The 13,069-nt window shown below is 55.8% G+C and overlaps 2 protein-coding genes across 2 annotated transcripts; both read right to left on the bottom strand.

The window, feature by feature from the left end:
- Positions 1–279: 279 nt before the first annotated feature.
- Positions 280–2,280, bottom strand: LOC104569118 (bone morphogenetic protein 2-A). The gene is made up of 5 exons (XM_088527178.1): positions 1,992–2,280; positions 1,741–1,877; positions 1,505–1,627; positions 1,149–1,347; positions 280–799 (listed from the first exon to the last, which is right to left on the bottom strand). The coding sequence occupies exons 1-5, from the start codon at positions 2,248–2,250 to the stop codon at positions 393–395; spliced, it is 1,125 nt and encodes a 374-aa protein (XP_088383304.1). The 5' UTR covers positions 2,251–2,280; the 3' UTR covers positions 280–392.
- A 5,514-nt stretch (positions 2,281–7,794) lies between these two features.
- On the bottom strand, positions 7,795–10,188 carry POLE4 (DNA polymerase epsilon 4, accessory subunit). Its single transcript, XM_088527177.1, has 4 exons — positions 9,976–10,188; positions 8,646–8,730; positions 8,320–8,361; positions 7,795–7,973 (listed from the first exon to the last, which is right to left on the bottom strand). The coding sequence occupies exons 1-4, from the start codon at positions 10,186–10,188 to the stop codon at positions 7,960–7,962; spliced, it is 354 nt and encodes a 117-aa protein (XP_088383303.1). The 3' UTR covers positions 7,795–7,959.
- Positions 10,189–13,069: the final 2,881 nt, after the last annotated feature.

Below are 13,069 nucleotides of genomic sequence, written 5' to 3'. Positions count from 1 at the left end.
GACACTGTACAGGCGGTTTCTGTCATATATTAGTGCTCTCGCTATATACATATACAAGTATATACAGCCTGCAGGAAGCCTTTGCGTGGGCAAGGAAACCTGCGCGCCCTTCGCACCCTGAAACGGAGCCAGCTCCTCTCCCAAATCTCTTGCTTGGGTCAGTCTAATCTGAGCTCAGCCCGAGCTTTCCCAGGCCCTGTTGGGGATGAAGCCACCGTGGCCACGCTGGGGACAACCGACCAGGTCCCCGCGTTGCTCCCCCCAGCCTCTTTGGTACCGGTTTTGCAGGACGGAGGCTCTCGCAGGGCGGTTTTGCATTGAGGCCAAATCTCCGTGCAGCCTCCCGGGGCTGCCGGAGGGACGCGGGCAGCGGGATGCTCCTTCCTCCCGCGTCAGTGGCAGCCGCAGCTCCCGGCCACCATGTCGTCGTACTGCTTGAGCACCACGTTCTCGTCGTCGTCGAAGTAGAGCAGGTTGATGGAGTAGAGCTTGTCCGGGACGCAGCAGGGGCTGCTCACGCCCTCGCTCAGCTTGAGCGCGTTGATGATGGACTGCACCGTGGCGTGGTTCGTGGGCCGCATGTTCTCTCCCAGCGGGAAGGGGCAGGCGCCCTTGCAGTGATACGCGTTGTAGCCGCGCGGAGAGATGATCCAGCCGGACCAGCCGATCTCCTCGAAGTCCACGGACAGGGGATGCCGCTGGCAGGGCTGGAGGCGGTCCAGCGAGCGCGCGCTCCGCGGCCCGCTCCCTTTGGGCGCCGTCATCTTAGCAGGGAGAATGGGAGCCTGGGGCTGGAGATCTACCCAAAATGAGGAAACGGTAAGTTAGGGACTGCACAAATTTTCCTGAGCAGCTACGGGTCTCACTAATTCCCTGTTCCCATTTCTCAGGAGAATCTCAACCCAAAGGTTTAAACAATTGCATCTCAATGCATGGGGAGAAGTGGGGGGGGAAGGTTTTCCACGGACATTCTGGGCTCTCTGTGGATGCAGTCGGAGCTGCCAGCACAGCGCCCATCACCGTCTCCTCCGACCCAGTCACACCCGCAATAACCACAAGCGCCAGGACCCAGCAGCCGCCACAGCAGAGGTGATGGTGGCTCTGCCCTGTCCCCCTCTCTGCGGGCACTGGGAGCCCCCGGGACACACCTGGGAAGGCGCCGGTGGGCAGGGAAGCTCCGCGGCGCCCGTCGTCCGTGAAGAGCACCAGCATGGGCTTCTTGCTCTCGTGGTGGTCCCGGCCGGAGGCGAACCGCACGCCAGGGGGGTCCGGCGGGCCCCCGGCCAGGCTCTGCACCGAGACCAGCAGCCCTTGGTTGCTGCTTTCGTCCTCCGTCCAGTCGCGGACCTGGGGAAGGGAACGGGCGTCACCAAGGTACCCGTGGCAGGTGACGAGGGTTCCCAGCAGAGCCACCACCCCTTGGGACAGCGGAGCCGGCATCCAGGTCACCGTGCTGCGTGTCCCCCCGCCACCGCACCCCCCAGGCTGGGGTTAGGGCACTCACAGCTTGTGTGATGGCAAAGACCTCCCAGCCCGAGCCCTGCAGCGCCAGGAGCCGGCTCGCCAGCAGCTTCCGCCCCTCCGGAGCCTCCGGCCTCGTCTTGTCCAGGACCTGGTAGACGCTCACCTGCGGACGGAGGCAAAGGGCCGTGACCGCGAAGCCGGGTCGGGTTGTGCTCCTGCAGGCAGGGCCTGTCCCCGGGCACCGGCGCGTCCCCGCGTCCTCGTCCCCCTGCTCACCTGGCAGAAGTGGTGCCGCTTGGGCCCGTCGCTGGCCCGGGGCCAGAGGCGGAAGAGATGCAGCTCGGCCGTCAGGATCTTCTCGTTCTTGGCTACGCTGGACAGCACGAAGAGGAAATGCATCTTCTCGCTGTGGGCTGAGGAGAGGGATGGGTTAGCAGAGCCCGAGCGCGATCTCCACCAGTCGCTCACCCCATGCTGCATCCCGCGTCCGGGCCGAGAGGGACACGGAGCCCCCGGTCCCCTCTTACTTTTATCCAAGAAGCTGCGGACCGTGTTGCCCGCCAGGACGCCGGGGTTCTTGGTGACGCCGTCCGCGTTGGCCACGGTGTTGAACAGATCCACCATGTACTGGGGCGGCTGCTTGACGTGGGCCGGCGGCGCCGGCGGGTCCTCGATGCCGAAGACCTCCAGGAGCCTCTTGAGCGCCTCGGCCCTGCGGCTGGCGCCGTCCGGGGCGGCGCTCGCCGGCCTGGCCAGCGCCAGCAGGAGCAGCGCGGTGGCCAGCATGGTCCCAGCTCGAGTCCCGCCGGCTCCCCCCGCCCCGCATTTATAACTCGGCCCCAAGAGGGTAGCGCAGGCAAATACGCACCGGAGCCATCAGGAAGGTAAAGAGAGCTGATTGCCCTGCTAACAAGGTGCCAAGCTGGGCTACCCAGTGCCCTGCGCCAATTAGCCCCAGTACACAAGGGCCTGGGAGGAAGGCTCCGCGCGCCAGGCTGCCCACGGGCACCGGGGCGGCCAGGCCGTGTTTGCTCTCCCTGGGAGACTAACTGGGTTTTAATGACGCTGCTAATGGGGCAAACAGGAGGACGTTTGTGCCCAGGAATTCAGCAGCTGCCAGCAAAGAGGGAGAGGAAGGACGGGGCGGCAGCAGCTCTTGCCCTGGAAACGCCTGCGAGCAGAACTGAAATGAAGCTTAAAAATAAATCATTAAACCCACGCAAGTGGCTTCCTAAAGATTAAAGGGCAGTTGCTGATAACCTCTGAGTGATGGATACTAATGAAGTGAGAATCCTGTGGACTCAGGCTGTCGGGATAAAGCCGCTTCCTCGCCGCCCTTTCCCAAGCGGAGGAGCTGGGTTGCTGCCGTACGCGTGGCCTCTTCACACCTGGCACTTGCTTCAATGCCCTACAACTTAGCAGAAATATTCCTGCTGGCACAGCGGATAAAAGGAGCGGGATTCGAAAAGCCAGTTAGCTCTTAAATTGACCTGGGAATAGGGAAATCTCTGGGATTGAGGCCCTCAGACACCGGCCCTCCCCAGCGGATCGGGAAGGCACCGGGAAGCAGGCGCCGTCTCCCTCCATCCCAAGCCGGCCAGGATCCCTGCGGCTGCAAGGCCCAGTCGCTTCCAGGCTAATGAGATTAGGAGACAAACTGCAGGCTGCAGCACCCGTTGGCAGCTTTAATTTATTCCAACCTGATGTTTGGAGGGTGAAAGGGCTGTTAATTACCCCGAATACACAAGGAGGTGATTGCAGGCATGTGGCACAGGCTGGTATTAATCGGAAGAGGAAACTGTTCAAAGCCTTTGCATCCTTTCCCTGGGCACGTTCCCGGTGCCAGCCAGCGCTGCACATCCCACTGGATAATGCTGGTCACCCCAGGGCCAGATGCCGTGCAGAGGGGACACCTCTGTCCCCAGCTCTGCCTGCAGCGTGCTGCCCCTTCCCTTCTTTTCTCCCATTTTCCCCTTCTGTAAATGGGAGCAGCCCAGGGGCCGTGCCAGACTCAGGCTCATTGCAGGATGCCCGCACAGACCTGGGTATCAGAGAGCCCCAAGGAGCTGCAAATTGCCCCTGCTGTTTATTTTAGAAGCTGCCAAATATTCTGCGGGCAGCTGATTTATATGCCCCCTGTTTCAGTTACCTTTAATTCATAAAATAGCCCTCTCTCATTTACATATAGTACAGACAGTCTGGCAGGGCTCTCCGGGCTGTGCCAGGAGCTCATGCGGGTTCTCTGGACACCCTGGGGCCCTGCCTGCTTCAGGGGATGAACGTGGATCAAAAAGCCCCTGCCCTGGTTGTTGGTACCCCCAGACGCTACACCCGGACACTGCCTGTCACCACCTGGAGAAAGGACAGACACCCTGGGCAAGGGAGGGGAAGCAGAGAGGCAGCTCTCTGCCGGGGGACATTCCAAAGGGGAGTTTTTATGCCTTGCTCCCTGCTCTGTAAACCACTTCCTCCCTCTCAGCCTAGGCAGAACAGGGCTGCTTTATTTCCCTGCAGTTGGATTTGCTCCTTCTTGCCATTTACTGCATTCCCAGCTCCGAAAGCATTCCCAGCTGCACGCACTGAGCGAGCCTGCAGCGACCCCGAGGGCTCTACCCCTTGGTGTGATGGAGATGCTGCTCCCAGCACCGCTGCCGGGCCCTGCGCTCCCAAAAATTCCCAAGCAGGCAAGTGCCGGGTGCTGCTCCGAGCATCATTCCGTGTTCCCCCTCCCAGTCCTGCCCCACAACCACAAAGATGCTACAAACAGAGGCTTGAAGGCTCCCAGAGGCCCCTCAGACCTGACTGCGTGCGGACACATCCCGGAATGAGACGTGCTGGGACGAGACTCCGGCTGCATCCGAGAGCCCGCGTGGCCGGCGGGGGGGCGATCCCGGCAGCTGTGCTTACCTAAGCAAGCAGGGCTCCCCCGGGAGCAGCTGCCCAAGCACCTTCCCACATCAATTTCCTGCAAAGATTTGCAAAACAAAGGCATGAAAATCCCCTGCAGCACCCGGGCCGGCCGCCCTCCACCTGCAGCCCTGGCCCCAATACACAGCCCAAGGCGGCTCTTGGAGTAACAGGGGCAAGTGTGGAGGGAGAAGAATTTTGCCCCCCATGCAGCCCCCTGGGCTTTCCAAGATGTAGTTACCCATGCACAAAACCCGTCCTGAAGCAGGGAGTTGTCCCTGCCAAAATGAAATGTTACTATTGGAGCATAGGGCATATTTTAAATAAATATCTGTTTCCTTAATTGTTTTGAAAATAAGTTCTCACTGCAAAAAACTTAACAGTTTGTTACTTCATGGCACTAGCGTGTAAACAAATTTGGGGCGGTGAAATACATATTCTCCAGTATAATAATTTACACACGTGATTTTTGCAGCAATAGTTTGTGGCCAGGGTGCACTTGGCTCTCCTGAGGTGAAGCCGCTTGTGCCAGAGCATCTGCTGGACCGCTTGGATCCAGGGTGCGGATGCAGCCATCCGGGAGGGCAGGCTGAGCTGCAGGACACCAACCTTGAGTCATTCCTCTCTGTGTCCTGCAGACAATTTTGTAGTAATATTCCACTTAGGAAACACAGTAGCATTTTCCCTTCCTCTCGCAGTTCTCCAGCGTCTGAACCACCTCTCTGTCACTCGGGTTTCTGACCAGAGCAGTGCTGAACTTTGTGGGCAGGTAGGAAAGTCCATCTGAAAGGAAATGAGAAGGCAATTTAATTTGGGCCCATGTATAAGAGCTCACGGCCGCAGCCTCTCGCCCGTGGGTCCAACGTGGAGTGGACACGGTTCAGGCACCCGCATCCCGTGTGGGTCCCCAGCGCCTTCCTTGCCCTGGCTCTGCTGCCCGATGCAAGTCCCAAACGGATGCGCAGAAGAGGATTCGTTTTCCTCATTGGGTTATTTCTGTGCTGTCCTAATGGACTAGGCTGGAAATGGAGAGCAGGGATTTAGAGGAGAGGCTGCAGCAGGGGAAGCAGAGCACAGCGTGCATCGCTCTGCTGGTCACCAAAGCAAGGAGCTTTCTGTACATATGATGCCTAGCATGAAATTTGGGTAAAGCTGCGATTTGCGCGAAGCTCCTCCAAGAGCTTCAGGTCCTCTTTGAGACTTTGGTGTCTTAAATTCCTCTTAATCCTAGGGAAGTAAATAGCTGCATGTCAGCCCATCTCCTGCTGACAGCCAGACTCCATCCACGCTCCTTTACGACTCGTGATGGGGAGCAAACACGCACCCATCCTGCACTGAAACGGGCTGCAATAAACCCCTGCAAATACCCTGCAATGCAAGCTGGGTTTTCCCATCTCACTTCCACACGATCCTTTCACCCCACTGCAACAGCAGCTCCCTGTATTGCCACAAGGAATGTTCCATCCTGTGGGAGCGCAATCCCGTGCCAGCGCTGGGATAATCTCACAAGGAGACGCATGATGGGGGAGGAAATGCTTCCCAAGGGAGCTGTTACAAAGAGATGGAGCTGGGCTGTGCCCAAACCACCCCCACTTTCCCAAAGCTCCCAGTTTCCCCCAGGCAAAGCTGGGAGCAAGCTGGCATTTCCCACCAAATGAGCCATCTTCCATCAACCATTCTGCAGATCACAGCCATCAATCCGCACCTTCCAGCCACACAGCTGGGAGGGAAACATCTCCACTGATTCTCCTTCTTCTGGGGAAAAAAATAGAAAAGAATCTAGGTCAAGCCAGGCCACCCATCTAAGCAGCCCCCACTGCTGCTTTCCTGCTTGCCATGACAATGGCAGGACTCTGTCCCTCTCTAGTGGCTGTCACTTTCCTGCTTCAGCTGGGAGGAGACACTGAGCTCTGTGCACAGACACCTCCTGTCTTGCTCCAAACACCTGCTGTCTTGAGCAAACAGAAGGGGATTGGGAGTAGTTTCTAAAGGACATCACCCATTTGACCTCTAAGAACTGCCAGTTAGGCTAAATATCCAGTCTGATTAATTAGGCTAAGAAAAAGCTGTGTTTAGCTCTGTTTTTCCCTGTGACATCAGCCCCCTGGTCTCTTCTACTGGCGATGCAAGCCAGGATGGAAAATAAAGCTGTTCCAGAAACTCAAGCTTCAGCTATGGCCCAAAGCGGCCCGTGGGCTATAAACTCCCACCGAGATTAACGCCCAGTGACCTCCTCAGCATCAAACCCTGCATCGTTTGTGGAGCACACGCGATCTCCCCACTGCAGGAACCTCTGCAGATGAACAGGGCTTGCAAACAGCCTTGCACGGGTGCAGAGCCACGAGATGATGAGAAAAAGGGGAAAAAAGGAGCTTACCGGGAAGGACAGAGCCGTGCAAGAGCCAAACGCCACGGCTAGCGAGCCCTGCATCCTGCATCCTGAGCAATTCCAACACTGGGAGCGCCGGATACTTGCAGCAGGGCCTCCCTCAGCAGGCGAGAGGGTGAAGGGCTCAGATACAGATGGGTTCACGTCATTCCAGAGCTGCTCCCGGTCTGGGATCCGCACAAACACCCAGGCCAGCTCGGCGGCGAGGGCATCTCACCTGCAACGCGTCTGCGTGGCTCGGGCTTGCAGCAAACCACAAGGGCTTTCACCAGAGTGACCTCTTGGGCCTCCAGCCCGGGGTGGCTCCACTGGGGGTCTTGGTTCTTCCCAGCGCTTTCGAGCTCATCGAGTTTGTAGTAACGTGTAGTCGCTTTTAAGTCCCCTCATTTGAAATGAGGGGGCATTCTTCAGCCTCGCTTATATTCCCTACTCAATATATTCCCTATATAATTCCCTACTCAATACGCTACATTTGCTTAACGCATCGCTTTCAATGGGCTTTTTAATGAGGAGAAAACTCTCCTTTGTCCCCCCACGTCAGTATTTAGACCAAAATTGTCTCTTTGATAACAGGCTGCAACGTGGAGAGCCACATCAGTAATGACAACACATCCCCCACTGGGGACAACCCCAAGGAGAGGCCCAAGGCTCCGTTTTTACCTTCCTCCAGCGCTGCTGAACCCTGGAGCCAAGAGGATGCATCTTCCTTTCTAGCATCCAGGAACAGCATCCCCTCCATCCGCGCAACACAGAGGAGAAAGCAGCACAGCTACCCAACAAAAACATTTAATTGCGTTTGGCTAAGAAACACACAAAGAAAAACACATTTGGTAAAAAAACAAAAAGAAAAAAAGAACGTGTTTGGACATCTGGGGCAGTCTGCTCCCTGCAGAGGGCTCTGGGCTGCTGCAGCATCCCTGGAGAGAGGCAGGGAGAGCCACTCCGAGGAGCTGCTGCGTTACATGATGAGAGCTGGGGAGCTCTTTTCACCACGATTACTGGGCACAGTTAAGTGACATACAAAATATTCATGAAAAAATATATATGTATTTTAAATAATGAACTTACAACAACTTAAACTTTATACAAAACATTATGGTTGCCATTTCAGTGTCTCAGTCCTAGGAATTATATTCAGACACTCGTGCTGTGTCTGTCTCTGCTGTCTGTTTCTCCAGAGGCCTCCTTCTCTGAGCAGCTCAGTCCAAAGTACCTAAAAATGCAAAAGGTAGATTTGGAAATCAGATGGATAACAGAAATCCAGGTGCATGAACAACCACAACTCATTTACAAGCTGCCAAATAAATATGCAGTAACTCATAAAAGTTTTAAAAAATCATTAAAAAGAACAAATCTAACTGGAAAGTATTGCACATTTTGACTTTCATTTCATTTTTATGTGTTCCACCTCTCAGAGAGCAGAGCAACAGGACCAGATAACCCATTAACTATTAAAGAAGTGTAAAACACTATTCTACAAATGATTAAGCTCTTCCTCTCCCAAGAGGGAGATGATTACACAAAATATTGAAACCAAATTAAATCAAACAGAAACTCACCTTCCAAAAAGGCAAATTCATCAATCGCTTCAATAGCATTATCTGCAAAGCAGAGTGACAACAATTAACACAGATAAACCTGCATTTGTATTTGCATCTGCTACAAATATCAGTACTTGAATTTAAACTACACTATAGTGACCAAATTAAAAGAGGTTTATTTGTTCTGAAGGTAGCATGTGAAATTATTGGCATAATATTTGATACAAGAGAACATTCTCTCTCTCATCTTTGGAAAAAGGAGAAGCACCTATGAGTACTTCACCACAGGGGGACAGATCCTTCTTTGTAACAACACTCTGCCAAGACACAATCTGGTCTCGTACCCAGGTCTTTTCTCTGTAGAGTTTTCCTCTTTCCTTGCTGAGCGTATACGTAAGCATCTTTAGCTATGGTCTCCACAAATAACTCCTGCAAAGCAAAAACAAGACAATTTCACACACAGAACGTGAGGGAAAGCAGAGAACATTCTGCAGGCAAAGAGCTAAAAAGCAAGGTCTTACAAGATTTTAGGGAGAAACCAGAATTTAAGCTTTCCCCTTCCAACCCCTAGCTCTGAAAACAGCAAGGATTGTCATGCGGTTCTTGCTGGACAAGGGAGAAGAGCGGGCTGAGTTAATTAGGCAATTAGAGCTGGTTCCTCTGAACGTGTCTGGAGACCAGCTGCTCATCATCTGTTCAGGGCACTTTTGAATGAGGATACAACCCGTCCTGTGCTCGTTGGATAAAGCGGATCAAGCAACTGCCACTGTCCTCGCATGCCACCCAGCGGCATCCTGGCTGGAGGAAGAAGCCACCTAGGAGCAAATATGAAAGCTGCTGCAGGAGGATCCTGAAATGGAGAGAGAAGACTTTGCACAGGGATGCTTTTGCATGGGGATAATTGGCATGATGCTTGAGTTTCCAAGCCCAGCCAGCCCTTCTTTCGCTTCTCCAGGTTTCTGTCAGCAGCATTTCTGAATTTGGGCTGAACAAGAACGAAGTGGTTGCAGTCCTTGGAAAGTTTCCATGCAACCCAGAGGAAACACAAAAGGAGAGTGGCTCAAATCTCCCATCCCAGGAGACCTCAGCAAGGACCATGATCTACCAGGGCTTCCCGCGGCAGCTCCGTCCATTTCAGGGAATGCCAGAACAGGCCATGGGAAGCATGGAGCACAAACCCCTCAAATCCTCAGAAAATACCAGAAGAAAAACCCAAGCGAACGGGTCAGCGTCCTCCAAACACGGAAAGCACCACAAAACACCTCAGAAACCTGGCACCAACGCACATACTCAAGACAGAGCCTGGCAAAGGGGCAGGAGGATCCCCAAATAGCTCTGCCGCTCGAACACGGCTTCTTCCCCCCAAAAAGAGGCCTGACAGCAACAAAATGAGAAATGCAAGTAACAATATTCCGAGCACAGGTGCCAAGGAGACGCTCTCAGCACTGGCGGTGCCGGCGCTCGCCTGCAGCGGGATCATCCCGTCGGTTCCCACCGGCTTCGCTCCCTCTCCTCTTCCCCCGGGGCTCCTCCTTTGGATGCCGCTTCCAGACACCTCCGCTCCCGGTCCCCTCTGCCGCCCACATGTCCCGCTCCCGCATCCCAGGAAAACCGGGGGGACCCGGGGGCCTCGCTCGGGGTTCCCCACCGGAGCGGCCCCGGGCAGGCCCTCACCGCGGCCCGCGCCAGGACGTAGACGGCCTCGTGGCTGGCCAGGCTCACGTCCGGGTCCGCCTTCACCAGCGCCTTCACCCGCGCCAGCGGCAGCCGCGCCAGCCGCAGCGGGCCCGGGCCCGCCGCTTCCTCCCCCGGCGCCGCCGCCGCCGGCTCCGCCGCTGCTCCGGCTACTGCTGCCGCTGCCGGGACGGCTCCCGCGGCCGCCGCCATCCCGCGCCGTGGCGGCCGCGCCTGCGCAGCGGCGGCGCCGGGCGGAGCCGGCGGCGGGAGCCGCGGGCCGCTCCGTGCGCCCATGGTCCCGGTACCGGCGGGAGCCTCCCTGTCACCCCCGGTACCGGCGGGAGCCTCCCTGTCACCCCTAGCACGGCCCTGTGTCCTGCTGTGTCCCCCCCACCTCAGCACGGCCATGAGTCTCCCCGTCACCCTCAAGCACCACCAACCTCCCTGTCACCCCTAGCACGGCCCCGTGTCCTGCTGTGTGTCCCTCCCGCCCCCCGCAGCAGATCCAGGAGTCTTCCCGTCACCCTCAGGCACCACCAACCTGTCCTTGTGCCTCCCTGTCACCCCCCAGTGCCACACAGCCCGGCCTGGACCCCAAGCATGGCCACGCGTCACCCCCCAGCACCGCAGAGCCCGGCCAGCCCCCGAGCGTGGCCATGTGTCACCCCCCAGTGTCACAGACCCTGAGCGTGGCCACGCGTCACCCCCCAGTGCCACACAGCCCGGCCTGGACCCCGAGCGTGGCCATGTGTCACCCCCCGTACCACAGCCCCCGAGCGTGGCCACATGTCACCCTGAAGTGCCACAGAGCCCGGCCGGACCCCGAGCGTGGCCATGTGTCACCCCCCAGTGCCACAGAGCCCGGCCAGACCCCAAGCATGGCCATGTGTCACCCCCCATACCACAGACCCCAAGCGTGGCCACGCGTCACCCCAAAGTGCCACAGAGCCCGACCAGACCCCGAGCATGGCCATGTGTCACCCCCCAGTGCCACAGAGCCCGGCCAGACCCCGAGCGTGGCCACGCGTTAGGGCAGGCTGTGGTGGGAGCCCCGCGATGGAGACCCGTCTTCGCAGCGTGTGGTGGCTGCGGCTCTTCGGGGACTCCTCGGGGTCCTGGCGGTGCTGCTGGTGCGGGACCTCCCGGCGCTGCCGCTTTCCGCGTTCTCCCCAAAACTCTCCAGCAGCCGCTGCCCTCCTCGGGATCTCCGCTTGGACCGTTTTGCCAAGGCTTGTGGAGTCCCACCAAAGCCGTCCCCCAGGTCTCTGCTCACCGCAGGATCTTCACAATGATCCTTTCAACAGCGTCTTCCCGAAGAGGACATTCATCCTCGTGGCAGGGACAGAGCAGATGGTGGCCATGGACCATCCAGAGCTCTGGAAGCAGGGGCTGGGCAGGAAATTCCACACCGCAGAGCCATATTTTGCCCCAGAGCTGACTCAACCTCTTAGACCTTTCCTGTCTCTGAGGCAATAAATGATGAAAACAGGACATTTCGACACATTGGTGGCCTAATTCAGCACCACACTGCAAGGCTCATTCCATCAACGCCAGCTCTCCTAGGTCTGAAATCTGGAGACTTTTTCATAACCCTCCTCCGAGATGCAGGTTCCTGCACGCAGAGCTGAGCTCATGTCGTTATTTGGCTGTATTGGCCTTGTCTTTGGCCTTGTACTCAGAAAGAGTGGGATGGGGATGGCAGAAAGAGGCCACCAAGGAGCAGACCATGGATGTCCTCCATTCTCTGCAGGTCCCTTGGCGTTTTGGAGCCCCGATGTGAAGCCCATCCATGGTGGCTGTGCTGAAATGAGGACGTAATCTGCCTTGCTCTTTGCAAGAACCCAGCCACCTCATCTCAGAATCACTTCCCAAATCCAAAGCTCTTTCCCAGCTACCTGCCAGGCCATTTTATGGACAGCAGGGCTTGATGGACCTCAAACTTCTCGGCAGCGTCAGAGCCTAGCATTGATGATAGCAAGGCAAGAAAGCTGCCGCTGCTCCTCCTCTCCTTGCTTTACATCATGAGACTTCAGCTACTTCCTGACGTTACACTCAGCTTCTTGCCAACCATTTGGAAAGAGCCTCTTGCTTCAGAGGAGGGGGATTCTGCTGCAGCCGAGAGACACTCCAGTGGACAGGGAAGGACATGTAGAAACTGGACAGAGAAGAGCATGTAGAAAGTGTCCACTGATGGAAAATGGTGAGTAGTATCTGTAGCTGGGCCACTTGCTCTTGGGCTGTGTCGTGTCTGGGCTCTGGGCGCAGGGATTTGAGCGGTTTCTCCCGCTGTAACACTTGGAAAACTGGAGGATTTATTTGGCTATGTCATTACAAGGTGCTAGATCCCTGCACCTCTCCAGCTTCCCTCTTCACACAGCAGCTCTTTTGTCCCACTGCTGCTTATTGAAGCCCCAGCTGATGTGAAGAAGTTACTGAATGTTAGACGGAAACTATAAAATTGTGACTTTGCCTTGTTCTGAAATGCAGCCAGGCTGGGCCAGCACATGGATGGCAAAAGGCAAAGTCCTTGTGCACAGTGGCCCTGGTCAGAACTTGCAAAATCTCTGGAAAATTACTGGTCTCAGTGCAAGTGCTGGTGACACTGAATTGCGCAAGTGAATGGATATAAAGAGATATAAAGAGAAGGAAGAGACGATTACATTGTACCACTGAATCCAGAAGACCACCTATCCATGCAAAAGCTTTTGAAAAAGCTAGAATTTATCAGAATACAGCAAAAGCAGTGCCGTATCACATAGATAACCTTTGCTCAGGGAATGGTTTACAGACATTTGAATCATTTAGAAGCCAAATGCATGTTCTGGAATATTGAAAAAGTTGCTTTACTTGCTGGTTTGTGTGAAAGCTCCGCTGGCTGGTAGACAGGAAATAATAAATTCTCTCTCTGCTCTAACACGGACTATGTTTAGAGTACTCAGCTCATGGCCTTTTACTGGGGAAAATTGAGGTGGCTACCACATACCTCCCCCAGGCATGCAAGACAATATTGCACTTATTTAGGTGAAAAAAAAAAAAAAACATAACCACAAACTCAAATTGAAATCGCAGAGGGAGGAGAACTTCAGGATCT

The sequence above is a fragment of the Tinamus guttatus genome, unplaced genomic scaffold (assembly GCF_059628265.1).
Source record: "Tinamus guttatus ecotype Peru unplaced genomic scaffold, ASM5962826v1 Tinamus_guttatus_pri_ptg000261l, whole genome shotgun sequence".
Classification (NCBI taxonomy): Eukaryota; Metazoa; Chordata; class Aves; order Tinamiformes; family Tinamidae; genus Tinamus; species Tinamus guttatus.
This window is presented reverse-complemented; position numbering and strand designations above follow the sequence as displayed.

Coding starts and splice junctions, on each gene's coding strand:
- POLE4 (XM_088527177.1), bottom strand. CDS start 10,188: ATGGCGGCGGCCGCGGGAGCCGTCCCGGCAGCGGCAGCAGTAGCCGGA. Junction 8,731..9,975: donor ACGTCCTGGCGCGGGCCGCG/GTGAGGGCCTGC, acceptor TTTGCTTTGCAG/GAGTTATTTGTGGAGACCAT. Junction 8,362..8,645: donor TCTACAGAGAAAAGACCTGG/GTACGAGACCAG, acceptor TCTGCTTTGCAG/ATAATGCTATTGAAGCGATT.
- LOC104569118 (XM_088527178.1), bottom strand. CDS start 2,250: ATGCTGGCCACCGCGCTGCTCCTGCTGGCGCTGGCCAGGCCGGCGAGC. Junction 1,348..1,504: donor TCTTTGCCATCACACAAGCT/GTGAGTGCCCTA, acceptor TCCCTTCCCCAG/GTCCGCGACTGGACGGAGGA. Junction 800..1,148: donor GCCCACCGGCGCCTTCCCAG/GTGTGTCCCGGG, acceptor CATTTTGGGTAG/ATCTCCAGCCCCAGGCTCCC.